The sequence below is a fragment of the Melospiza georgiana genome, chromosome 7, assembly GCF_028018845.1.
Source record: "Melospiza georgiana isolate bMelGeo1 chromosome 7, bMelGeo1.pri, whole genome shotgun sequence".
Taxonomy (NCBI): Eukaryota; Metazoa; Chordata; class Aves; order Passeriformes; family Passerellidae; genus Melospiza; species Melospiza georgiana.
Window position 1 is genome coordinate 39,576,053 of NC_080436.1, and position 27,161 is coordinate 39,603,213.

The 27,161-nt window shown below is 50.6% G+C and overlaps 2 protein-coding genes across 7 annotated transcripts in view; both read right to left on the reverse strand.

Moving 5' to 3' along the window:
• Positions 1-657: 657 nt before the first annotated feature.
• ARL5A (ADP ribosylation factor like GTPase 5A) lies at positions 658-10,901 on the reverse strand. Of its 2 annotated transcripts, none has more exons than XM_058027767.1 (6): positions 10,797-10,901; positions 8,978-9,038; positions 6,707-6,854; positions 5,607-5,690; positions 3,305-3,456; positions 658-2,645 (listed from the first exon to the last, which is right to left on the reverse strand). In XM_058027767.1, exons 1-6 carry the CDS (start codon positions 10,840-10,842, stop codon positions 2,597-2,599), a joined length of 540 nt encoding a protein of 179 aa, XP_057883750.1. In that variant the 5' UTR covers positions 10,843-10,901; the 3' UTR covers positions 658-2,596. The 2 variants fall into 2 exon arrangements, with proteins under 2 accessions (XP_057883750.1, XP_057883751.1); XM_058027768.1 differs by lacking the exon at positions 10,797-10,901 and adding an exon at positions 10,046-10,130.
• A 3,571-nt stretch (positions 10,902-14,472) lies between these two features.
• CACNB4 (calcium voltage-gated channel auxiliary subunit beta 4) overlaps positions 14,473-27,161 on the reverse strand; it is an 84,848-nt gene continuing 72,159 nt past the window's right edge. For 2 of the 5 annotated variants that reach the window (XM_058027760.1, XM_058027763.1), the window contains 2 exons: positions 24,245-24,427; positions 14,473-20,205 (listed from right to left, as the gene is read on the reverse strand). In XM_058027760.1, coding sequence (XP_057883743.1) covers positions 19,945-20,205; positions 24,245-24,427 — 444 coding nt within the window. In that variant the 3' untranslated portion in view covers positions 14,473-19,944. Of the gene's footprint in view, positions 20,206-20,556; positions 23,235-23,626; positions 23,951-24,244; positions 24,428-27,161 lie in introns of those variants that run through there. The other 3 variants (XM_058027764.1, XM_058027765.1, XM_058027766.1) reach the window with 3 other exon arrangements.

Below are 27,161 nucleotides of genomic sequence, written 5' to 3' on the forward strand. Positions count from 1 at the left end.
ATTGATGACAGAGTCTGGAATTGATCACAGCAACCACTCCAGGTAAATCTGGAATTGTCACCTCTGCTGACCATCCCCACAGACTGAACATCAGCATTTACACCCCAAAAGCCCTGGACAACACCACACTGTGTCAGGAAACATCAGCCACCACTGAATTCTGGCTACATTTGCCCTGAAGAACACAGAACACACAGAGAGCTCAGTGACCCAGGAGATGTCTGCAGCCAGGCTAACACTGGGTTGTTCACTGACCAACACCCAGAACCATTGAATGTCGGCATGTTAAACCCCTGAGGGCACAGCAAACCCTGTGTGACAGCCAGCCCTGAGGGGTGCAGGCACTCCCAGGCCCTGCTGTGGCCACTGGGGAAACCAAGACAAGGTGAACCTCAGAGGCCACAGCAAGGGAAGTGGCACGGGGAGGGACAGAGGAAAACCAACCTAAGGGCTGTGTAAACACAGAGTATCTGCTTGCAACACAACGCACACCTGCAGCATCTGACAGAGCCCCTGCAAATGCACAGGCAAGCAGCAGAAAGCCAGCACTGCTCCAGCACCAACAGCAGCAGCTCCTTCTCTCACCAACCAGCCCCCAGCTCACCCACCCTGCGTGGATTCAGCCCAGGGAAGACATAAGACTCAAAAACCAAACACTTGGGTTTAGAAGCAAGTCTGCTTTTTCTTTTTTTAGACTAGAAAATGTACAATTCCGTTTCATATGCAAGAGTGCACAGAGCTCGTTGCTTGTAGATACTGTCAGAGAAACTGAGAGAGTCTTTGCATTAAATTGTTAATTCTTCAAACATTGATACATTTTGCAATACACCAGTTAAATACCAAGATCTATGTGCATGCACTAGAGATATATGCATGTACACCTTAATGTTTAACAAAGACAGCAGATCCCCCAGCCAGGGAGCGTTGGAGATACCAAAAATAGATTAAAAAGTTAAATTCTTTACCTGCCTTTGTTAAATACAGACTTAGAGATTGCCTCCCCTCCTTTCCCCAGGATTCCCATGCTCCCAGGGAGGCAGGTGGGCAGCAAGGCAGGAGCTGACCAGATTATCCCAGAACCAAAGAGAAGCACCTTAAAAAGTTCAAACTAAGCTTTAAAATGTCTTTAAAACGCCTTTTCCATCCTTACCAGGCACGGAGCTGAGAAAGGGAAGAACACTTTAAACATAGTTTTGTTTCATTTTGCTGAACTCCCAATGCATCTCCCACAGAAGAGCCTGACATTTCCAGCCATCCCATTGCCTCCCCAACTGCCTGGGTCCTCTGAAGTGGGAACTGTGACCCCCTTCTGCCTGGGACAGCCCTCCCAGCAGGAGCTGCAGCAGGGAGAGGTGATCCTAGTGTTCTCACACTGCCTGGGGACCATGCAAGGGGGCTCTGCTCTGAGGAGTTCTGCCCTGGAACTCGTGTGGGTCACCTGGAGCTTTTCAAGTAGTGTCACCTGCTTTGTCCCTATCCAGTCCCCTCCACTGCATATTGATACATCTGCACATTTTAGTATCTGCACATTTTATGTAGCAAAAAGAGTTTTTCCTCTGAAAAACACTTCATTAGCGTCTGACTTGTACGATTCCAGTGACACTTTCAAACATACTTTTGTGCCTCTTCTTTGGTTAAGAAAAAGAAAAGATACTTTTCCCTTTTTGACAGCCAAAGGTATTTCTGCCAGACCTGAATCAACCAGCACAGCAGAGAAGGAAAGCAGTGGACAGGACCTGCAGCATCACCCAATCCAATGATGACCACAATGAAAAAGGAAAACCCATTTCATCTGCAACTCTTAGGCAAATTTGTTCTGTTTGCCAACCCTGGAATATGAAGCTCAAACCGTGTGCCTCAATCCATTCCAGCCTCCTCCCCAATCCAAGAATCAAGTGGAAAAACAAGCAATGGGCTAAGAGAGAGTTTGTTGACCAGGTGTGATTGACGTTACAGCCGCACGGACACGCAGGGACGGGCGACACGGGGACGTGGCCGTGCCACAGATTAGCACTACTGCCAACATACTGATTTACACTGGGCTGAGCAGATTGCAATGAACCTAGGACTGAGGTATAAATATACACAAATATGTACAGTACACATACAGCAAAAGAGTTCTGCCTTTGTAACGTCGGCCGCCTCAGAAACGCTGGAGAGTCGATCCCCGCGCCGGTGATTCGCTCGCTGATTTCCTGGGACAATGAACCAGCACCTCCCACTGGAGAGGGCCACAACGGGACCAGAAAACTCTGCATTAAAAGCTCCTTCCCCTCTCTCCATCCTCGCCAGGCCCCAGGCCGGGCTGTTCCGAGGGGCAGCTTGGAAAGAAGGTTGGTCACAGCTCTGAGCGCGTCCTCGAGGAGCCCGACCCAACCTGGAGCCCCGCGAGCTCCTGTGCTCTGTGCCTGCTCCCAGCTCCTGTCCGTGTGTCTGTCTGTGTCTGTGTGTCTGTCTGTCTGTGTCTGTGTGTGTGTGTGTGCAGCTATGCAGAAAATACAGTTGCCATCAGTTCAGTATAAATACATCCACCCCACCAATCTGCCACTGGAACAGCTCTGCTGCAGCAATGTCTGTGCAAAGAGGTCATTAAAAATCATCTGATCTTCAGGCGGGACATCATCCACTCCAGTCCTTGGCACAGCCTGGGGACACAGGAGACAACAGTCAGGGGATGCTGGCACTTCTCGGGATAACTCCAAAGGTAACTGCACACCAACAATTTAAACTCTTCCCAAGAACAACTCTCAATCATTTCTGGAAACTCCTCACTCTCTGCATGGCACTTGCTCAATCTTATTACATCATCCATGGCCAGAGAATTCAGATCCCAGATCTTCAAGACATTAAGTTCTCCCTAATTAGGATTATTCTTAATAAACCACATTTCAGTTTGCCCCCACCTCATCCCACCCTCATTAAACCGAAATCATATCAAGTCTTATTGCTGTGAGGTGCCACTGTGGGTTTGATGTAGATTTGGTGTTCTGAGCCCAAAAATCTTCTAAGTATCAAGATTATGAAGCCATGATGCCCTGGCACAGGTGCCCAGAGCAGCTCTGGCTGCCCCTGGATCCCTGGAATTGTCCCAGGCCAAGCTGGACAGGGCTTGGAGCAAGCTGGGACAGTGGGAGGTGTCCCTGCCATGCCAGGGCTGGGATGATTTTAAGGTCCTTTCCAACCCAAACCATTCTGGGATTCTGGGATTATGGACAGGGCAGGAATGTGTGTTAAACCCAAACACCACGATACAACCCCCAGAATAATTCCAGCTTCCCCTCCTGAGGACACAAATCCCTCTTACCCCTCTCCAGTGAGAGCACAGCAGGCCTGAATGTGCCACTGGTGATCCTTAATTGAAGTCAGCTTCAGGAACTGGGAGATCTCAGCTACTGTCATGCACTCCTTCACATCCTGCTTGTTAGCAAAGATCAGCAGCCCTGCTTTCTTCAAGTCCTGGGAGAAAGGAGAGGGTCATGAGAGAGCAGAGCAGCCCCAGGAGGCAGAGGAAGGGACACCAGAGCCCCAGCCAACAGTGCTCCAGAGCAAAGTGCTGCAGGCTGGCAGGAGCTGCAGGAAATGCCCTGATCCAGCTCAGCAAACAGCCAATTCTTGCCATGGATGAGGGGCAAAAATCTCAGCACAACGTTGTGCTGTGCTCCATGAGGTCAGAGCCCTGTGCACCCCTGTACCTGAGTGTCACAGACATCCTTTATGGAAAATCCTTTCCTTAGGATTGTTCCTCCTGAGAAGCTGAGAGGCCTCAGGAACAAAATGCAAACAATGGTTATCTGCTGCTGTGGGATGCAACAGGGGCATCTGGGATTGGGCTCATGGGGTTGTTTCTAATTAATGGCCAATCACAGTCAGCTGGCTCGGACAGAGAGCCGAGTCACAAACCTTTGTTATCATTCCTTTCTATTCTATTCTTAGCCAGCCTTCTGATGAAATCCTTTCTTCTATTCTTTTAGTATCGTTTTAATATAATATATATCATAAAATAATCAATCAGCCTTCTGAAACATGGAGCCAAAGCCTTATCTGTTCCCTCATCCTGGGACCCCTGCACCACCACATCTGAGCAGCACTGGCAATCTGGCACAGTGACTCCAGGGAGGAGCTTATTTCACCTCAGATTGCCTGGGATTACATGAAGGCTTGGGAATATTATTGAAAATCTTTCCTTTGGAAAGCAAAAAGGTGTTCCCAGAAGCCAGGCCAGCTCAAGCACTGAGCTGCCTATCAGGCACACTCCTGTTTGCAAGCAGCCAAATTAATTCCCTAATAATCAACTGCTCCAGAAAATAGCTGGAACTGAGCTGGACAACTAATTGTGCCTTAACAGCAAGTCCATGGAACCGGCTAGGAGAAAAAAAAAGGTTTTCAAGGAGCAAAGAAAAGCGATTTAAAATCAATATTTGACTTTCATTGCTCTCTCCCCCAACGTCACAGGCACGTCTGGAGAGGGAGCCTGGGAACATCCTGCGGGACACAAAGGGCACATTCACTGCTCCCAAATCGGCTCCACTCTGCCCGAATTCCAGACCTTCCCTGCGGCAAAATCAGCTCGTTAGCAACTTCATCTTCCTTGAGAGAGCAGCAAACAGAAGATGCAGGTTTTTGCAACAGCCTGAGGAGCCCAGCTCTGAAATCCCAATCCTGGGCAGCAGCACCAAACCCCCTGTGCCACATTTAACATCCCACAGCCTGACCTGCTCTATTAGAATTTACTTCATTAAAAACAACTTAAATTAAACATCCAAAACTAAAAAACAAAAACAAAAACAAAACCAACAAAGAACCCAAACAAAACCAAAATAAAACAAAACCCACAAAAAAATTAAAACTTGAAAGATCCTCAGCAAAGCCCTTGTTTTTCCTCAAAGGAAATCCATAGGAGGCTGTGCCCTTCCTGCATGCTCCCAAACCGTGGCTATAGGTTAAATATAGATGGAATATTTTAGGCTATAATTCCATCATTTTTATGCATATTTTTTTATCCTGACACTTAAATTTGGAAGCTTGGTGTCAGCTCACACACCCTGATCCAGTTTGCATTCAGGTCATGCCACAGATGCTGCCTGGCTTGTACATCAGCCCAGCTCAGGTTTAGAGCTGACCCAGGGCTCAGATTTAAGGAGGGTCTGTACAATTTAGGAATTCCCACTCTGGAATTCCAGATACCCCCAGAGCAGTGGCTGCTGCAGCCACGGGCTGGAGCTCCTTCCGTTTCAGAGCTGGGGGCTCTAACACACACTGTAAAGGCTCTAAAACCTCAGGCAACCATGAAGATATCAAAATAATTATTAACTTATAGCAGGATTTTTTTTTTATTATTATTTAAAGTCTCTAATTCAGATATTAGCATAGATTGAAGTACAAAACCCACAGATGTCCCTGACAGGTCCCAGCTGCTGTTTCACTGGAGCAATGTGACAGGCTACTCCTGTAATTCAGTATTAATTAACAGCTTTGCTGGGAGTGTCACAGAACACAGTGCAGCAGGGACAAGGCAGTTCAGGGTGTAAATCTGATTCCCTTGGTGTGTATCAGCCAGATCATTAAAATAAATATTAAAACAAATATGAAAGACACGGTGCACTCACCTCGTGTGCTAACATTTTATACAGCTCTTCTTTAGTCACAGAAATTCTCTCTCTGTCTGTGCTGTCCACCACAACTATCACAAACTGCAAAAAGGGAGATTATTAGGCAGAGAAACTCCTGCTGTTCCCACTCCCAGCCCATTATCCAGCTGGATTATCAGACCCCATCCCTGCTCCCAAACCTCCCTCCAGCCCCAGTAATCCCACAGTTATTCACTCTTGTGCTGTGCTTTGGGGACAAGGCAGCTCTGACACAACTTTCACTTTCTGTTCTCCATTTTTCAGTGAAAAATTCATATTGAAAGCAAGAAAATTCTCTGTAATCCCAGATCTGGTTTTGTTCTCTGCTTGGTGTAGCTGAGGCATCACAGAGATCCCTCAAATCATTTGTTGCGGTTTTTTAAAACAAAATTAATAATTTTTCTTTGTCTAGGTCAAGAACTAACATGCAAACAGATATCTGCATGGGATTTTAAAAGTCCTGAAGCTCCAAACTCCAAGAACACACTCCCAGCTTCATTTAGGCTGGAAAAGAACTTTAAGGAATCCCAGCACCTCATGGGGACGAACTGGAGAACACAGGTAATCACTGTGATAATTGTATTTAACCGTACAAAATGTCATTTGTATAATATAAATATTTAAATATAAATCAAATATTTAAATATTTGTACTATTTATATTTATATTATTTATGAATATAAGAAATATGTTGTTTGATAACATATAGGAAAGCTTGATTTAAAGCATTATTTTTATGAAGTTGTGTGGTTGATAAAATTTATATACATATATATATTTTATTTTTTTTTTTAATATACACACATGCGTGTGTGTACTGCGACTGCACCTCTTAAGAGTTCTGAAAACTCATTGAAGCTGGTGATGACAGGAGCTTGTGAGGCAGAGCTGCCAAGGTTTTGGAGGGAACTTTGGGGCTGCCAGGCAGGTTTTGGAGCACCCACTGCAGCGAGAGTGAGCGTGCACATGGCAAGGGGGATGAGCATTCCCAGACACAGCAAGGGGGATGAGCATTCCCAGAGAAGTGAGAGCACACGGCCAGCCCCACAGGACAGGAAAGGCAGGGGCAGGGCTGTCACCTCGGTGTTGGTGTAGTAGGTGTTCCAGGAGGAGCGCAGGGACTCCTGCCCCCCGATGTCCCACATCAGGAAGCGCGTGTTGTTCACCACGATCTCCTCCACGTTGCTGCCGATGGTGGGAGAGGTGTGAACCACCTCGTTCATGGAGCTGCACAGGGAACAGGGACAGGGACAGCACGGTCACCCGGAGGCACCCATGCAGCTGCAGCCCAGGGACAGAACCTCAGCAACGCTCCCTGGGCAGCCGAGGCAAGGGGTGGTGGTGGAAGGGGCAGAAATGTAAATAAAAACAGCAATGAAAAGGACTCAGTGAACTACAGAATAATCAAATTATAGAGCTGAGAGAGCACTTGTGAACAAAATGTGTTATAATTAATTAAACCATGGAGCTGAGAGCATTTTTGCTTCAGAAGCTTTTGGGAGCACTCAGCTCTTCTTTCTCCAGGCCCATTTTGGCTGACATGGGACAGAGCAGTTGTTTTGCTTCAAGAATGTGGTTAAGCCACAAGATTTCCAAGGTTTCAGAAAAACAACAGCTCATCCTCCAGCTCCACCAGAAGCACTTCACCCACTCCATCCCTCTCTCCTTCCAGGGCAAGCCACTAAAACCAGACTCTCTTCACAATGCTTCTGTCCTTACTTCCTCCTCTCCTCCCCTCAGCACAGCCCATACACAACTTTCTGGAGACAAATGCAGCCATTAAACATTTCAAATGTACTGTTTAGTGATACTGAGTGTGACTTTGTCACTAAGAACACCAGTTTCACATCAAACAACCAAATGTGTGCTCTGGATTCTCCAAAAGTTCAGACTATTTAAACTCTACTGTAACAGGCAAAAAAAATTAACAGTAGCTCCAAGGCAAACCATGTGTTCAAAAGAACTTAATTATTTTTTCTTCTGATCATCTTGATATAGCTTTTCATTTTGTATGAACCTTTTTGAAGTTCCAGCAGAGCTTTTAGTTACAGTGACAGCAATTTGAGACTTGTAATGGTGCTGGGATATTTCCTGAAGAGGATACAGAGAGCCAAGGAGATAAAGGGATGGTGCAGCGCTCTGGAAAACAATCCCAGCTACCCTGGGCCAGTGCAAGGAGAGCTGAGTGTGAGAATGGGAGACAAGGAAGTGTCTGCAAGAGGAAAAATGGGATCTGCAAAGATGGGGCAGGGTTAAGGAGGAGTAAGGCAAGAGAATAAGGGAGCTGGGAAAGTCCTGTGGAGTCAGAGTGGGTACAAAGAAAAAGGAGACAGACAGAGATCTGTATGAGAGGGAAAAGAAAGCACTGAAACTGCAGAAATAAGGGGAAGAACAGCAAGACATTTGTGGAGGAAGTGGATTAAAAACCACCAAGGATGGCCCTCAGCTGCAGCAGTTTCCAGACTTAAGAAATACCCTTCACTCTGTTTGTGCTTTTGAACATCTCTCACTCCCTCTATAAATCACCATCACCTTCACCTTTCACTCTCCCTGCAGCGTGGCAGGGCACCAGCAGCAGCCAGAAATGTCTGGGGAAAGGCAGAGCAGGTTGGGATGTGACAAACCCCAACCATTCCACAAAGCCAACTTTACATGTGGGCTTGGAGCAGCACGGCCACATCATTTATCAGGAATTATTTCTGACTCAGGAACACTCCCCTGTGCCACACACTGCACGTGGGAAAGGCCAATCTGTCCCCAGCACAAACAGACCTTGAGCTGCTTCTGAGCCTGTGGACAGATTGGTGTCCCCTATCAAACTGCAGCTGGGAACTGAGATATGAAACTCATTTGAGCTCCATGTAAACCAGGAGCAAGGTTAATGCAGAGCAAACACAAATCAATGCTGCCGTGGAAGGCAGAAGGTGCACGACAGCACGGGGGTGTTGTCCTGGGCTTGTGCTGGTCCAGCCTTCCTCCTTCATGCCATGCCACAAACACACTGATCTCAGCGCTGGGGACACAAGTCAGGGCAGGCAGAGGTGCTCTGCCACTCACAGAGTGATCTGTGGGCCCTTCAAGTCCGTGCCGTGCTGTGGATCAGTTTTGCAACAGCGTCCCGCGGCCAGCACTCACTCCAATCACATTTTATGGGGCTGGCAGAGAGCCAGGGCTGTGACACCGAGGGTGCTGGGAGTGCATGGTGACAGCAGGTGATGTATCCAAACCCTCATTCATCCAGCAGAGCCCTTCCCAACCCCAGGCACCCTGGGGCACCCGGAAAGCTCAGAGCGAGGCGCCCAGGGCCACGGGGCACACCTGGAAATGCCCCCTATGCAGGTGCTACTTACAATTGGTACAGAATGGTCGTTTTCCCTGCATTGTCCAGGCCCACAATGATCACCTTGTGCTCTGCAATGAAAACAGCGCTGGTAAGTCACAGCTGTGGGGCTGGATCACAGTCAGTGCCACGTTTGCCTCTGGTTTCCCGAGCCAACAGTGCCCAGCTCCAGGTGCCGTGGCCAGGTGTGTTTGTGGGCCAGCCCAGGAAGTCTGTGTGGGCAGGGAAGGGACTGGCAGCTCTCCCCCTCCACAGAACCGTTCCTGAGAGATCTCAGAAGGATGTTTTCCATCCCTGACTGCCAGGGTCACGCTGGGACCATCTCCCAAGCTCCTGCAGGCTTGTGCAGCCTGTGCCACACTGCACCCCCCCAGCCACAACAGCTCTCAACTCCACTGTGAACTTCTCAGCTCTCAACTCCACCTTCCCTTCACCCAGGCAATCTCCTGATGCCTCTGCAAAGAACAGGTGAAACCCAACCAGGCTGGGGTGATCCCTGTGCCCCCAACATTCCACAGGACACGTTCACCCAGCCTGGCCTTGGACAAGTCACCAGGTGCTCCACACCCCACCTCGGACATTGTGGAGCTCAATGTCCCATCAATTCCCCATCAATTCCTGCTTCCCTTCAGCACCTGCTCTCCTGTGCATCACAGAAGTGGCCGGGAACTCTACAACTGGTGGTGTCAAGCACATCCAAACGGATGATTCCCAGTTTGGGAGAGCACAGCCAGCTCTCAGCTCTCTTACACAACTTTCCCTTGCACAACCAAGCAGGAGCAGTCAAGTAAAAGCTTGGTGAGAAGGGGGTTTCTCCCCTCCTTCCCCGTGTTCCTCAAGGGCAACAAAAAGCATTAAAAACATGCCCAAGCTTCAGACACCGAGATCAATCCCTGCCAGCAAACTGATTTATCCCACAGGAGAGGGAGGGGACAGGGGTCAGGTAAGTGGGGCCATCTGGGGTTTGATTTTACCAATATTGTGTGGTTTTGCAGAGTTGTCTTTCATGCCCTCCAATACAAATTCCAGCTTTAATAACTTTGCACAACTGCACAATATTGTAAAAGTGTCTGCTTACCTGACCCCACATAACTAGGAACTTTTGTTTCAGGTGGGATGCTGCCAGCATAGTGGATGTTAGGAAATCAGTTGGAACAGAAGCTCTGAGGTGGGGCTGGACGCTACAAGACAAAAATATTTTGCTGTATTTGCACTACACGGTAACGGGGACATAACTGGGACATTCAACCAGCAGGTGTGAGAGTACTGAGCTTCACTCTAAATCAAATCCCAAGGACTTCAGGAACATGGAAAGAGCATCGGGAGGTGTTTTGTAGTTGAAGTTACAACTCTCGTGAACACCTTGCTGTAAGGAGACAGGTGTTAAAAATCCCAGAACCCCAGCATGGTTTGGGTTGGAAGAGAAATCAAGGATTATCCAGTGCCATCTCCCTGCCATGGGCAGGGACACCTTCCATGTCCCAGGCTGCTCCAAGCCCTGTCCAACCTGGCCTGGGACACTTGCAGGGATCCAGGGGCAGCCACAACCGAAGCTATAAATAACATTTACTCCGTGAACGAGCCACTTATCCAGCACTGCCACTTAAACCCGCACTCTGCCGACAGCAGGACGAACCCACCCGCCGCGCCACGGCTGTGCTCCTCTGAGGAGCACACATTAATAATTGAACAGGCGGCTGTCAGGAAATGAGCACTCCAGTAATTGAAAGAAGGTGGAAAAAAAAAAGGTTAAAGCCCCCGACTTCCAGGAGCCCATGCGGCCGCCCCGGAGCGGCTGTGGGTCCCTCCCGGATCCCCCCGGGCCTCACCCTGGTGGTTGAAGAGCCTCCATATCCTGGTGAAGAGGATCCCCATCCTCGGCCGGGCGCTCCGGGCCTCGCCGGCCGCGGCTCTGCGGGGCCGCGGGCGCTCAGGGCCCGGCGCAGCGCCCCGAGTGCCGGCTGGGGCCGCGCCGGGGCCGCTGCCGCTCGGACATCGCCGCGGGGTCGGGACGGGGCTCGGGACGGGGCTCGGCAGCGGCGGCGGAGGCGGCACCGGGAGCGGAGCAGCGCCCGCGGCCGCCTCACGGACGGGCCGGGCCGGGCCGGGCCGGGCGCGCTGCGCTGACGCGCGGGGGCGGCACCGCGGCCGCCATTACACGGCACCGCCTCAGCGCGCCCGGCGGAGTGGGGCCACAGCGCCGGGCTCCGTCAGACTCGCTGCCCGCTGTGCCACAGCGCCGGGCTCCGCACACCCGCTGCCCTTGGTGCCACAGCGCCGGGCTCCGTCAGACCCGCTGCCACAGCGCCGGGCTCCGTCAGACCCGCTGCCACAGCGCCGGGCTCCGTCAGACCCACTGCCCGCTGTGCCACAGCGCCGGGCTCCGCACACCCACTGCCCTCGGTGCCACAGCGCCGGGCTCCGCACACCCACTGCCCTCGGTGCCACAGCGCCGGGCTCCGCACACCCGCTGCCCGCTGTGCCACAGCGCCGGGCTCCGTCAGACCCGCTGCCCTCGGTGCCACAGCGCCGGGCTCCGTCAGACCCGCTGCCCGCTGTGCCACAGCGCCGGGCTCCGCTCACCCACTGCCCGCGGTGCTAGAGCGCCGGGCTCCGTCAGACCCACTGCCCTCGGTGCCACAGCGCCGGGCTCCGCTCACCCACTGCCCGCGGTGCCACAGCGCCGGGCTCCGCTCACCCACTGCCCGCGGTGCCTCTGCGGGACCCGCAGCCCATCCCGGCCCTGCCACGGGCACCTCCCGCTTCACAGCTGATCCCGCCGCCCTCACAGCCAGGAATTTCTCTTCGGTACCGCATCGAAATCACCCCGTCCCTTCAGGTTTAAGCCGTTCCTCTGTGTGCTCCACCTCCGTGCCTGGTCCCCAGTCCGTCCCCAGCTCTCCTGGAGCCCCTTCAGGCCCTGCCAGGGGCTCTGAGCTCTGTCTGGAGCCTTCCCTTCTCCAGGGGAACATTCCCAGCTCTCCCAGCCTGGCTGCAGTTTATGAAGAGCCCACATTCACTTTGCCCCACTAAAACTTGGTGCTCTGCGGAAAACTCGGGAATAACGTGGGTGAAGCTGCTCCCCAGTAGCTGGGGGTGAGTTTGCATGAGGGCACTTTTGGCACTGGAATGGGTTCCAAGGTCTGCCAAGAGCCTTCTCTTCCCTGAGATAAATTTCTCTCTGTCCAAACCCTCCAGTGAGTTTAAACCCTCATGGATTTGAAAATCCCGGGCAATAATAATTAGGTTGTGCACAGCTGTGCTGCTGCCTTAGACAAGACATGGAGTATTTGCCCTCTCACTTGTCCTGGCCCTGACTATAATAATTTGTGATGTGGGTAATGCATAGAAAAAGTTTTACATCTCTTGTATCTCACTAATAATAGAATAAAATCTTTTAAAACCTCTCCGTTACCACATCTCCGTAAAAACGAAGAAAATCAACACCTGACTCCTTTCCCTGCCATGGCAGGAACACCTTTCACTGTGCCAGGCTGCTCCAAGCCCCAACGTCCAGCCTGGCATGGGACAGGAAATCTCCTTTCTTATTCCAGAGGTTTTTCACCTTTCCTCCAAGCAGTTTTTATTCCCACAGCAGCTTCTTGTGTTTAATTTTCCCTGCTGGTCCGGAACCAAAGCAGCAAGTCCTGAGTAATCTCCAGTCTTCTGTGTCCAGAGATTTTGTGTTTCCTGTTGCTCTGGAGGGGAATTCATGGCCCTGAATAGTTTGAGAAATATCGTGGTAGCCCACTGTGCCAGTCCATCCCGCAGCCCGGGTGAATTCCTCCGGTGTAAAACATTCCACAGGTTCAGCATCCAGTCTGCAATGGCGTTAATTATTCATTAGCTGGCAATTATCCCCCTTTCTGCCGGTCCTCAGCTTGGAATTTCAGAAGCACTCGGCGTTCTTCTCTGTTCTCAACTCTCGCAGGCTTCGGTGGCTGCACAGCTGTGGGAGAGCTACCAAAGTTCAATTAAACCGTTTATTCTGATTATTTAAATAAAAAACTCAGAGGATTCCCCCCCCCTGTGCCATTTGTTTGGGTTTTTCCCTAGGGCAGCCTGGCTGAACCTGGATCGTACTGCTGGTTTTTATGGGCTAAGCCGGGCTTCCCAGTGCTGCTGGAAGCTTTCTAGGAAAGCATTCCAGAGGGCAGGGCTGGTACAGCCTCGCTATTCCCTCCTGGAAGTCTGGGAGGGATTTTTCGGGTCGTGTACTGCAATTCCCTCCTGGAAGTCCGGGAGGGATTTTTCGGGTCGTGAACGTTTTGTTCCAGCTGTAGCACAGACAGGGTCAGGGAGTCTGTGCTGGGGAAGTGCTTGGAATGCCGACAGAAGGATTTCATCATGGAAATGCTTCTGTGCAGGAAAAACCCCAAATGGGGGGAATATGGGATGGCTGAGGCTGGAAAAGGCCTCGAAGATATTTGAGTCCAGCCATTCCCAGCACTGCCCCGTGTCCCCAAGTGCCACATCCACTTTGAAATCCCTGCAGGGATAAGGACTCCACCTGAGCACCTCTTCCTGAAGGAATTTCCCCCAAATCCACCCTGAGTTGTTCCTGAGGCTCCAGCCCCTTCCCCAGGACACAGGCAACTTAAGCAGCTTAAGAAATTTTAACCCCTAGGATCATACAAAAACACACAAAAGGCATTTTTTGCTCAGTTATATTTATTTGAAGACCCTCCTGCTTTTCATTAACAGCTTAGGTGAAAACTCATGCCTTAAGATCTGATTTTGAACCCACAGCCAAGCAAGTCCTATTTCACAGAATTTTAAGAGCTTTAGACCTGCCTGAGGGTGCAGCTCACCTGGCCAGCGTGCTCCTGTCCCTCCAAGGCAAGGTGTGGCTGCTCACAGCATCTCCGGAGGTTGCTGGTTCCTGTTTCTCCTTTTTGGGAAGAGGAGGCTGCAATCTTCCAATGCTTCTTCAAGATTCCAATGGAATCTTCCAGAGGCAGCATCTTCCAGTGCTTTCAGTTTTCCAAGACACCGTAAGTGGCTGGAGGTGGCACTCAGGTGGGGATCAGTCACAGTTGGACTCAATGGCCTTGGAGTCTTTTCCAACCTTCACCATCCTGTGATAAACTATTAATTACCTTATAATTATCTAATCCTTAATCCCTCCCATCATTCTGCCCCTGTTCCTGCCTAGGAACCAGGAGATCCCACCAAGGACCAGCTCCAGACCCCTGAACATTCCTGAGAATCCTTCAAAGGAGCAGTTGGCTGCCAGTACCTCGTTCCCTGCTGGATCAGCAGGAATTATCTGGATTTCTGTACTTCTGGGTCACAGCTATTTAAGCTCGTTACAAAAATAAACATCATTTATTTCGCAGAGCAGATGCATCTCCTTCTTCAGAACCTCATTAAATTCTCCTAAAAACGCAACACGTGAGGCTACTGCCAAAATCTATTGGCAAACGGCAGAAATGCCACAGGACTCCGGGTTCCTCCTGAGCATCCTCCCAATCTTAGTGCAGGACACACAGACACTGGACAGACTTTTAAACGCTTGGTAGTTTTTTTCATTTATTGTAGAAAAGTTATTGTAATGCAGTTCATCTTTGTACATCTAAATTCCAGAAAACGAATCCATAGAAATGAGGATACTATGGGCATGCAGTCTGCATGATCCTGGTCACAAAAATAACACCACTTTTTTTTTTATTCTTTTTTTTTTTTTTCCAATTTTTGTAGTTTTCTTTGAAAGCCACTAAAAGCAGAGGGAGAGCAGAGCATGCACCACTGTACACATTGCATAGTATATGGTACCCACATGCCTGGTCAGGTGCTACACACACGGGGTCTAGAGGGCAAAACAAAGGGAAAATCAGCAGAAAACACAAATTTGGGGTGGCTCTGTCCCGGTAAAGGCAGTAATGTCTTCACCAGCGTGGCTCTGAACTGGCTCCCAGCGAGGCAGCGCTGCCAGGCTCTCCCTGGGAGCCAGTTTGGCTGAGAAACAGAGATTTGCCAGGATGTGAGAAGCCCAAGGTCTGGAGTGTGCAGCTGGAACGGCAGATCCCAGCGCTCTCCCCGCTCTGCCTGCACACAGGCTGCATCTGCTGGCCTGACTCTCCTGCCTGCCCCAGGGGGGAATCACTCAGGTGTGTCCCAACCCAAACACACCTGGGCCCACACACAGTTCCCCAAACTCACCTCCCTTTGCAGGGAATTCTTGGAATTTGGGGTGCTGTGACTCTTGCCACCCCCTCCCAGCTCTGTATCCCCACAAACATTTCCTGGGAGCGTTTCATTCCTGACCTTGGGCTGCTGCTGGCTTCACCAGTCCCATCCCAGATCTACACATTGGCCAAAATTAAAGTTACTCATGTGATTTCAGCTTCCAGGAGGAAATCAGCAGAAATGAATGCAGTGGGCTTTGTGATTTGGAAAGGTTCTTTTTGTTGTCATTAATTAATTCATATGGAAGGGATACAAGTTATTGAAAAATCAATCCCATGTGCAAAATGCCAAAATCAACTGCTGAAGTATCAGGCAGCGAGTAAACAGATCAAAAATGCAATAAATCCACTGAAGCTGGATCAGAAATCTCCCCCCTGGTTCCAAACCCACGATGCCAGATGCAGGAGTGGAATTATTGTAAATTTGTGCTATTACAAATGTGCTTCTTTTCCCTGGCTGTTTTCACACCGCTGGCAGAAGGAGAACTCTGAGCTCTGTGGGTTCCCTGCTGCAGAGCAGATCCACCACGGGCATGTCCCAGTTAATTACAGCTCAATATTTCAATATTTTCAATATTGAGTATTTTCAGGCAATATTGGTGAGGCAGGGGAGGATCAGGAGGTGCAGACCTTGCCCTGGGACCAGGCAGGAGTTGGTGCCACTGCCAAGGGATTTGGGTTCCCCAGTTCCTGAGGCAGGTCCATAAACCCTCCTGGGACCAAGGCAAGGCTGCTCCTTCCAGAGGAGTAAAGGAGTGACACTGGGTGACATCTGAAATGATCCCACCTCCTCCCCCAGTTCTCTGATGGATCTAATCACAATATTTCTCCTGACTTCTTGAGTGGATTCCACACACACTGAAAGAAATCTGAACTTTCACTCCTAAATAGCATTTTCACCTCTTTCTCTGAGTTAACTCCTTACATGTATTTTACAACTTTATTAAAATTTCTGAGTTTTTTAAAGATAAGCCTTTATTTTTCTATATAAAATAAACTGGGCTTGGTAACATCCTCACCAAGGTTATTAAAATGCCTCTTAAAATGACACCACACTCTCTTTTAGGATCATTTAAACTCCATTTCCCCAGAGTTAAGCTTGGCTGCATTACAGGATCCTGCAGCCTTTGTAGGACTAATATTTGAAGGAATAAGAGGCAACTCCAACAAAATACATGGCAGCAGAATCCCATGGATCCAAAACCTGGACTGGCACCAACAGGGGTAACAGAACCTGATGTTAAAATGCACATTTTTAGGAGCAAACCCAGGTTTGTATAAATGGCATTTTATAAAATATGCATCTGATTTTGTCATGTGTAGTCGCCAATTATTTTGCCTTAAAAAAAATCAGGAATGTGGGATCAAGGGCAAGTTTCAGAAGTTCTGAACCTGTGAAAGAAAATACAGCAGAGGACACATTTAATGGATTATTAAAGAAAAAAGGAGTGTCAGAACCCCTGACTTACCCAGCTCAGTGTGCTGTGAACAACAGGAATAACAATATTGTTTTAGAATGGTCAGGTCAGTAAAGACAGGAGAGTCTGGAAGCTCCAGGGAATTCTGTGGTGTTGAGACCAAACTGAAGATTTGGCATCAAACTGAAGTTACAAATATCAGCAGTTGTGAGTTGCACATCCCATGGGAGAAGTGTTTGGCATCAGGAAAAGAATCTGTACATGTTAAATACAACTCCAGGGAGAAAGTATTTGGAGGTTAACAATTAGAATAATTGATTCCCAAACATAAGAATGTGCTGAATTTTCTCTGTAGAGATTGTTGTTATCACCTTGATTGGTTAAATCCTTGTTAATCCCAAAGTGTCTGAATGAGAAATTCAGATAACAACACAACTTAAAAAAACTCCCTGTTTTATAAACATTTGTAAACCCTCTGTCCCTGCCAGAGCTCCCAACAGAGCTCTGGTCTTTAGTACTATTTTAACAACAAGAAATGATGTGAGGACTGGAGAATGAGGCTGGATTGCTTCACTCAGGAACACATGAACTCCTCAACTTCAGCTAAACCACAAGAGAGCTGCTGAGCAGTGCTGGAATCCCACCAGGAATCACCAATCCTGATCCCCAGCACAGCTTTCACTCCTGACTGTGTCCTGAACAGAAATCCCCTCTTGAAACAAACCCTGCCCACAGGATCTGCAGTAAATGGAGAGTCTGCCAGCCTGGCTGCTGTTTCTGTACTTCAGGAGCGTCTCTCTTCACAGAATTCAGCAAGGAGGGAGACCTGCAGGGCCCCTTTGGTGACAATGGCATGGGCTCTGGGAGAAACTCAGGACAGCCAGGAGCCAAGGCAGCTTAACCCCAGGGCATGAAGGAGCTCAGGCCCATCCCTGGCTTCCCTCACAAGTTTGTTTTTGTCAAACCCAAGCAGTTTTGGCACTTGAGATGTTCAGGTGATGGACTGTGCAGAGTGTGGTGGCTGGGGATCCTTCCCTGGCCTGGGGTGACATGGAAGACTGAAAACAAGGCTCCAAAAGGCTCTAGGAAGTATCTGACTGCAAATATGCAAATCTCCTCAAGCAGTTAATGAGCTGATCCCTAATCTAGCGCAGAATAAAGAGAAGCAGCTGCTGCCCAGGGTTCTACAGCTGCCCTGCAGCCAGGACTTCAATGCAGGAACAAGGAAAGCTCAGAGAAGAAGGGGCTGCCGAGGCCTCCTCTGTCCTTTCTGTGTGCTGGACATGGAAAAGGGGCTGGAGAAGCTGCTGCAGGATGCTGCCCTGTGCTGCAGCACAGAATCCTGCAGGAGCTGCCACAGCCAGGTCCTGCCACGTCCCCTCAGCCTCAGAGCTGCAGCCAGAGGGAATGGGCAGGATCAGGTCTGGCAGATCCATCCACAACTCTGTGGATGCACAGATTTCCACATTTCCCGTGGTAACTGCTCCATTGGGATTACCCAGTGGTGCTGCAGCTGCCTGTTGGGCAGTGGGGTCATTAAAATGATCAATTAATCAGGTGTCTGCCACCTCTTAATGCTGCTGGGTTTGGGTGCTCCACAAAGGACATGGATTGCTTTTCCCAGCAACTTCAAGAGGATAATCTGACTCCAGGATGCTGGAAACACCAGTGGTCTTTGCCAGCTGGTCCAGGATGTAGAATGAACCAGAATATTCCAGAAATTCCTGTAGTGCTACATGCTTTCAAAGCCTGGGTTCAGCAGGCTTTGCGAGGAAAACAAGCAAATAAAAAAGTTAATGATCCTTATTTTGGGGAAAACATAGTTGTGACGTGAACCTGCACAAACAAATGCATGTTCAGCATCATAACTGTGAATTCCAGGGAATGTGTGCGGTGGGAATTTCAGGAGGCTCTGCTGGAAGATGTCAGTGGTTGTACACAATGGGCAATGGGGCTCAATTTTCAATCCCATGGGATCTAAGGCTTCACAGATGGTGCAAAACACAAGGTCCAACCACAGAAATTCATCTCTTGGAAGGAACTCAAGACTCAGCAGGTGACAGAAATGATTGGTAGGAAGTAAGGCAGCAGTATCTCCAAGGATTTATCATAGCTCTTGGAATGCAAAGCTTGGAATCAGCTCCACGACTTCCCTGGGAGCAGATTTTTGTCTGATGTTCCCTTTTTATTGCAATTCTGACCGAGATGTTGTTTGAAATGTTTGTCAGTGATGGCCAGTGAAGCCCACTCCCTCCCCTTGGGTTTCATGGCTGGAATGGATTTTCTGGAGGGTTCTTGTGCGCTGCTGGAATGGTGAGACATGGTCAGGCATCCCCAGGTGGGCTCGGGAAGATGGAACATGTGGGCAGCTACTGGGGGTACTGGGACCTAGGGACCTCAACACAGGGTCAGAGGAGGGGATTGCTTTCCATTTAAAAAGCAGGATAAAAATGGGAGAAAAATCTGATGTCTCTGTACTCCTGTTCCATTATGGGACTTCGAGCTGTATTCAGGTAAAAGAGTGGGAAAAAATAAAGACTGTTCCCGACCCCCAAGCACACAAAGGATGGAGTTTGTTCCTTTTCCTGTCCCTACTTCCCGTCTCCTGTCGCAGCTCCTCCCTGCTGGTCCCAACAAAGCTGTCAGGACTGGCTGAACTCAAGAATCGTTTGGCTGCAACATTCATGCCAGGTCTAAAAATAATTTGGAACTGGAAAGTGTTTTGTAACTGCTGCAATAATTTGGGATATTTGGCACTCTCGAGAGTTTACATTTGGTTTGTCTGAAAAAGCCATTCTGGAAAGAAATCGTTAGAATAAATCCTTTTACTCCAACCTGAAATGGAAATTGAGCTCCCAGCAAAACAAATACTGGAGCTGACTTTCTGACTTGCAGTGGTTTGTAATTTTCAGATTTTTCTTCGTGTTTGGTTTTTTTTTCCCAACATGCTCACATCGACTTTCCAGTCAATTCACCCAAATTCCAACAGGAATTGGTTTATAAATTGGTTCCAACTGGAACTGGTCATTTGGAATTTCCAGCACAGGAAATTATTTTATAAGTGCCTCGATAAGTACCCAAAATTACAAACGGATGTGTCTAATACCTAAGGACGAGAAAAAAATATGGCTATAAATGCGAACGCTGTATGAAACCCAAAAATAATCCCAAAAACAACTTCTATGATCGGGCAGAAACGGAAGGGCCGGGCTGGGTTTTGCTGCCCCCTAATTAAACATCAATGACAGCAGGGTGCGACTGCGGTGTCACGGTCACACCTGCCAAATGAACGTGGTGTAATGTAATTGTTACTCCTAGCTACTTATGGCGAGGTACCAGCGGGGGATGCCGCTCCGCCCCAGTCCCAGCACTCAGAGCCGGTGCCGTGAGTCGTGGCTGTAGCCGCCGGGGGAGCCGCGGCTGCGGTGGGGTTTGTACGAGTCCTGGTAGGGGTCGGGGAACTCCTCTTCCACCAGGGGATAGTGCTCTCGGCTGTGCTGGGAACTGGAAGACAGGCGGTTCCTGCTCTTGCGAGCCCTCTCGTTGTGGTAGTTCTCGTCGGAGCTCATGAGGCTGCGCCGCTCGAGGGGAGAGCTCTCGGCGGAGTGCGCGCCGTGCCTCCCGCGCTGGCTCTGCGGGGCCAGAGAACGCAGTTAGTGAGGGCCCGGCGCGGCCCGGCTCTGCCCGGCCCGGCTCTGCCCGGCCCGGCTCTGCCCGGCCCGGGCCCGCAGCAGCTCCCGGCTCTGCCCGGCCCGGGCCCGCAGCAGCTCCCGGCTCTGCCCGGCCCGGGCCCGCAGCAGCTCCCGGCTCTGCCCGGCCCGGGCCCGCAGCAGCTCCCGGCTCTGCCCGGCCCGGCCCCGCAGCAGCTCCCGGCTCTGCCCGGCCCGGCCCCGCAGCAGCTCCCGGCTCTGCCCGGCCCGGCCCGCAGCAGCTCCCGGCTCTGCCCGGCCCGGCCCGGCCCGGCCCTGCAGCAGCTCCGGCTCTCCCGTTCCAGCAGGGCCCGGCTGCTGCAGGGCCGGCCTCGGGCAGCTCTGCTTGCTGCAGCTCCTCGCCCTGCTGAGTGTTACACCGAGCATGAAAAGTGAGCTGATGTAGTCAGCATTTATCACTTTTCTCTGATCAGGAACAGAACATCCACGCTGCTACTCTGCTTAGGGAATGGCTAAGCGTCCATTTCTGTGGTTCTGGAAAACATCTGAAGATGTTTGGGCTGTTTTTAAAGGTGCAGCTCTGGGCCTCATTAAAAACCCTTCCTATGACCAAACCATTGATGGTTGGCCAAGGAAAGGCTAAAATCATTGGATAATAAATTCTTTCAACTGAAGCACAGTATTTAAATATGGGGACAGAAAATCCCTTCCTGAGATAATTTATTGATTAGAAGCCTTAACTCTCCTCACGTTCCCGTAATGACAATGCCCATAATTTTCCTGAGATAATTTATTAATTAGAAGCCTTAGCTCTCCTCACGTTCCCATAATGACAATGCCCCTCACTTGTCACATGAACAAAATTAGTTCATGGTTTTTTGCCAGTTAATGGCACAGTGAAGAAACAGCCTAAAACAAGCATTTTGTTTGCTTTCACCACACATTAAACCTCTGAGGAGCAGCAGCACCCATCTCTCAGGACAAACTCTGTGCTGAAACTCCAGCCCCTGCTCTCTGGGATATGAAACCTTCCTCCTGCTGCTACAGCCTCTGCCTGGCGACTGTTTCCTGAATAATTGATGTCCAAGGCTGCCGTGGCTGGGGCAGGGATGGAGCAGGGCTGTGTGCTCACAGCTCGGGGCTGCTGCTGCCAGGGAGGCTCCTGGAGAGGGGCCCTGAGCAGGGACCCCTCTGCAACCTCAGCCCAGATGCGGGGAGAGCTCCTGCAGGGGATCCCCATTCACAGCACCAGGCTTTGGTGGGGATTATGGCAAAGGGCTTCAGAAATGGAAGGCAGGCTGGGACAGAGCCTTCATCTGGGGAAGGCTCCAGGCAGAGCTGAGAGCCCCTGGCAGGGCCTGAAGGGTCTCCAGGAGAGCTGAGAGGGACTGGGGACAAGGGCTGGAGGGACAGGAGCCAGGGGATGGCTCCCAGTGCCAGAGGGCAGGGATGGATGGGACACTGGGAACTGGGAATTCCTGGCTGGGCTGGGATTGCCAGAGCAGCTGGGGCTGCCCCTGGATCCCTGGCAGTGCCCAAAGCCAGGCTGGAGCAGCCTGGGACAGTGGGAGGTGTCCCTGCCCATGGATGGGCTTTAAGGTCCTGTCCAACCCAAACCATTCTGGGGTTCCTTGATTCCATGATGAATTATCCTCGTGTTTATCTGACACAAATGCAGTTTGGATGTACAATCCCCTCATCAATTGTAGCTTTATCTCTGTGCTCACCCCTCTGCCTCCCCTGTGGGAATTCACCTTTGGGGCTGCATCCTGCTGCTTTCCTGGAACCTTCCTGCTTCCCTGGCTGTGTGCTCATCCCAGGGCCTGCTGAGCTCCTGGGGTGTCAGCATGGGACACACCTGGCCTGGGTACACCTGGCTCTGATGGCCCAGGTAACTTCTGATCTGCTGTGAGACTGGGATGGCTGCCTGCAGGAATGGACCTGAAACCCCAATCCCCTGGAGCCTAAGGAACACATCTCCCCAAAACCTGAGCTACAGGAGTTGAATCCAGGCCCTGAAATGAGGCTAGATGTGTTTAGAGCCAACCAGTCAGAGGGAAACGACTGGTGCCAAGGAGTTAGAGAATCCCAAGATGGTTTGGGTTGGAAGAGAAACTGAGGATAACCTAATTCCTTCCCCTGCCATGGGCAGGGACACCTTCCACTGTCCCAGGCTGCTCCAAGCCCCATCCAGCCTGGCCTGGGACACTGCCAGGGATCCAGGGGCAGCCTCAGCTTCTCAGAGCAATAAATATTTTTCTGGCAAAGACCAAATTTAGTGTTCCCCCTCAGCTCAGCATCAAGCTCTTCCTTTAAGGAAGGCAGTTCCCTAGGATCAGGTGTGGCAGAGCCAGCAGTGCCACCTGTGCCCTCTCTGACTGCTCTGGATCTGTGCCACAGACTGTGACCCTCGTGACGTCCCTGAGTCAGGAGCTCAGGCAGAACTTTCAGTTCTCAGCAAGCCAAAGTCCAGGCCACGGCCAGGTGGAAATGGGAGTCTCCCAAAGTGGAACTGGTGAAGCAGGGACAGCCTGTCCCAGCACACCTCTATCAGGCTCACTGCTATGTAGCCTTTGCGCTTTTGCTTTTCAGTCCCCAAGGTACCAAGGGCAGAAGGAATATAAAATCTTCCTGCACCACAAGCACCTTTGCTAGTTTAATTAGCCTGAGTGCCTTTTAATTACCACACACATCATCACAGTGAAAGCTGATGCAAATCCTTCACAGGTTTGAATGGGCATAAAACCTCCTGGTGGGCAGCAGGGATGCTGGAGGTCCTTACTGTGAGATACCCATGGAAAACAGCAGGGCCTGAGCCCTGGAGGCACAGAAAACCTGCAGCTCTGGTTGGGCATGGGTCACTCCGGGAGAAATTTACCCCTCTGCAGAGCACCAGCACCATTGATCCCACCGAAACCCTTTGGAATTCGGGTGAAGTGGGGATTAAGTGATGCATACCTTCAGCCAGCCCACTGCACAGGGGTGATTTTCATCTTCAGTGTGAGTTTTCCCTAAGTAAATGGAGCAACATTTCACAGTTATTGCTGGTGTCCATTGATCAGAGAGAAATAAATGCCTGAAAAAAATTCTGTGGATACACCCAGTTCTCAAAATGAAACTGAAGAGGTGAAAGTTCTGCAGATGGTATTTTATTGGCATGAAGGGATGGAAAACTGAAATTTTAAGGCAAGTGGAAAATGAAAACAACAGTTTACATGTGCATGTTATTATTAGTAACAGAACAGTGCTTGTGCATTCAGCCACTCAGGAGACAGTGACTTGCTGGTCCCAATAAAACCAAGCAGGGCTTTAGAAAGGTGAGTGCAGGAATTAAGCACCTTCAGGGAAGTGCAGCTCACTCACAGCAAAGGCAGCTGGATGTTAACTGAAAACACCAAACAGTCATTTCCTCCAAAGCTGTTACCTGCTTCCAGACACTCCACAAGCAGAGCAGACATTTGTTACATTTGTCAGGTGAATTATTCATTAAACGTCATTTGTTCAGTTCTATTTCTGACGTACATTAGCAAGTGACACTCCTGGAGTCCCACACACCCTGAAACTTGCAGGACTTAAAGCTCCCTGCAAATCCTGAGCCCCTCGAGCGTCCCCAGTTATCAGCCCCAAACGTTTCTGGTTTCAAACTTAATAAAGCACGTACTTCTCATTAAGGACTATTTACATGCCACGATTGAAGTGTCAAAGTTCAGCCGAGTCTGAGCTATCCCTGTGGAAAAAAAGGGTCACAATTTTTTTCAATGGGTAAAAAAAAAAAAAAAAAAAAAAAAAAAAAAAAAGCCTTTTATTCACACTCAAAGAACAAGCTTTTCCACCCATAAGCCAAGGTTTGGTGAAGTTCTGAGGGTAGAATAAAAGGGATCACACCAGAGCTGCCTGCCGGCTAGGGAATGGCGTGGTTCCCACTAAAGGCAGAGCACCGATTCGCAGAGGAGCTGCCTCCTCCTCCCCGGGCAGCCCGGGCAGCCCCGGGCGCTGCTGCCGGCGCGGGGCCCGTTCCTACCTGCAGGCCGGAGATGGCGGCGGGGTACGGGGACAGCGCGGCCGGGGCCAGGCCCCTGCCCAGCAGCGGCGTCATGGGCGCGGCGCTCGTGTGCGTGGCTCTCCAGTACGCCTCCAGGTACTCGGCCAGGTGCTCGCACGCGTCCTCCAGCTGGTTCTCGTCCAGGATCACGTCAAACATGTCCTGGGCACAGGGACACAGCGTGGTCACGGCCGGGGACACGGGGGTGGCACACACTGGGGGTGGCACACACTGGGGTGGCACACACAGGGGTGGCACACACTGGGGGGAGCACACACAGGGGTGGCACACATTGGGGTGGCACACACAGGGGTGGCACACACTGGGGGGGGCACACACCGGGGGTGGCACACATTGGGGGGGGGCACACACTGGGGGTGGCACACATCTGGGGTGGCACACACTGGAGTGGCACACACCGGGGGTGGCACACACTGCCCGTCACAGCCAGCCTTGGAGCTGGCCAGTGAAGGGGAAGCAGGGCAGGGCAGAGGGGAGGGTGCTGGAGGCAGGGAGGGGGATTCCTGTAAGAGCAGGCAGGGACAGGGGGCACGGATGGAACACTGGAAGAGCAGGGAGGGATGGGACACTGCAAAGGAATGCCTGCCTGGGAGGGAGGTGAGCCCCTGAGCAGCTGTGGCTGCCCCTGGATCCCTGGCAGTGCCCCAGGCCAGGCTGGAGGGGGCTTGGAGCAGCCTGGGACAGTGGAAGGTGTCCCTGCCCATGGCAGGGGAAGGAATTAGGTGATCCTCAACTTCCCTTCCAACCCAAACCATCCCATGATTCTGTGTCTAGTACAGAAGATGGTACAAGTATTTCTAGAAGGTGACCAAGAGCCAAAGCCCTCAAGAGTTGTCTCCCTGGGTGTTGCATGAGCCCTGTTTTGCTCCTGGGCACAAAACTCTTCAATTTGCTGATGCCCCTAAAGCCATTCTCCCAGCAGAGCAGAGAAGGCAGCAGGCAGTCCTGACAGCAGCAGCATTCCTGCCTCAGGGAACTCTCCAGACACCTCCTCCGTGTGCTGGCTGAAACCACCTCCATCCCTGCCTGTCCTCCAGCCTGCCAGAAACAGCAGAGCCCCTCGAGAGAAACACAACCCTATTTTCAGCAGTTCAACTTCCTATCTCATCTCTAATCTTAACTTTGCAAAATACTGTGAGAACAGCACAGGAAATGGAAAATAAGTGCAGGTGCTGTGGGTGTAAAGGGCAACCAGCACCAACCACAGGCTGCTCTCTTCCACCTGTTTTTGCAGCTCTCAGAATAAGATTTAAAATGATACAGCAGTTTTTCTTCATTTTTTCATTTATTCTCTCTTCCCAGCACGGCAGAGAAAAGTTTCCTCCTCTGCCAGCAAGGAGGAGTTTCCTGGTAATCAGAATATTCCTAACACTGCATCCTTTGGTGCAGTTCACTGTTTATTGCTCTTCCAGTCCATCACTCACTTGTGGAAGAAGTTATCAATTAAAACAGTTAAATTAGAAATTTAAAAAAATGTGGTTTGCTTATGTATATTTTGCTTTGGAAAATATTTAAATTAAACACTGCAATATTCCTGGAGCCCTGCAATATTCCTGTGCCCTGCAATGTTCCTGGTGCTCTGCAATGTTCCTGTGTCCTGCAATGTTCCTGTATCCTGCAATGTTCCTGTGCCCTGCAATATTCCTGTGCCCTGCAATGTTCCTGTGCCCTGCAATATTCCTGTGCCCTGCAATGTTCCTGTATCCTGCAATGTTCCTGTGCCCTGCCATGTTCCTGTGCCCTGCAATGTTCCTGTATCCTGCAATGTTCCTGTGCCCTGCAATGTTCCTGTGCCCTGCAATGTTCCTGTATCCTGCAATGTTCCTGTGCCCTGCAATGTTCCTGTGCCCTGCAATGTTCCTGTATCCTGCAATGTTCCTTTGCCCTGCAATGTTCCTGTGCCCTGCAATGTTCCTGTGCCCTGCAATGTTCCTGTATCCTGCAATGTTCCTGTATCCTGCAATGTTCCTGTGCCCTGCAATATTCCTGTATCCTGCAATGTTCCTGTGCCCTGCAATGTTCCTGTGCCCTGCAATGTTCCTGTGCCCTGCAATGTTCCTGTATCCTGCAATGTTCCTGTGCCCTGCAATGTTCCTGCTGTCCTGCAATGTTCATGGAGCCCAGCAATATTCCTGGAGCCCTGCAATGTTCCTGTATCCTGCAATGTTCCTGTGCCCTGCAATGTTCCTGGAGCCCTGCAATGTTCCTGTGCCCTGCAATGTTCCTGTGCCCTGCAATGTTCCTGTGCCCTGCAATGTTCCTGGTGCCCTGCAATGTTCCTGTATCCTGCAATGTTCCTGTGCCCTGCAATGTTCCTGGTGCCCTGCAATGTTCCTGGTGCCCTGCAATGTTCCTGTGCCCTGCAATGTTCCTGGTGCCCTGCAATGTTCCTGCTGTCCTGCAATGTTCCTGGTGCCCTGCAATGTTCCTGTGCCCTGCAGTGCCCAAGGCTGGCTAGAGCAGCAATCAGGGGCAGATTAGCAAGGAATTAATAATGAAAGCAGTTCCTGAGCTCAAATATGCCCAGCTATTTTTACAGTGTCTAGACAAGCAGCCCCAGCTCATTCCCTGTGGCTGGCTCTCAGCAGAGGAACAGAGTGAGGAGTGCATCCTGAGCAAGGACCTTCCCTTTAAACCAACACTCCAAATTCTCCTCTTGCAGGAATCTGAGCTGCAGAAGGGATGAGCAGGAGAGGGAGTAGTGCCTTTGCTTTCAGCAATGAACTTTTGCTTAATTAAACCCTGGGCCCGGTTTAATTTCAAGCCAGGCCAGACTGTCAGCTCCCTGGGAGAGCTCCAAGTCAGCACTGCACCCATTTCCTGCCCACCGCCAGTGCAAAGTGCTGAGCTCTCTGTGAGCAGCTCCTGGGCAGGG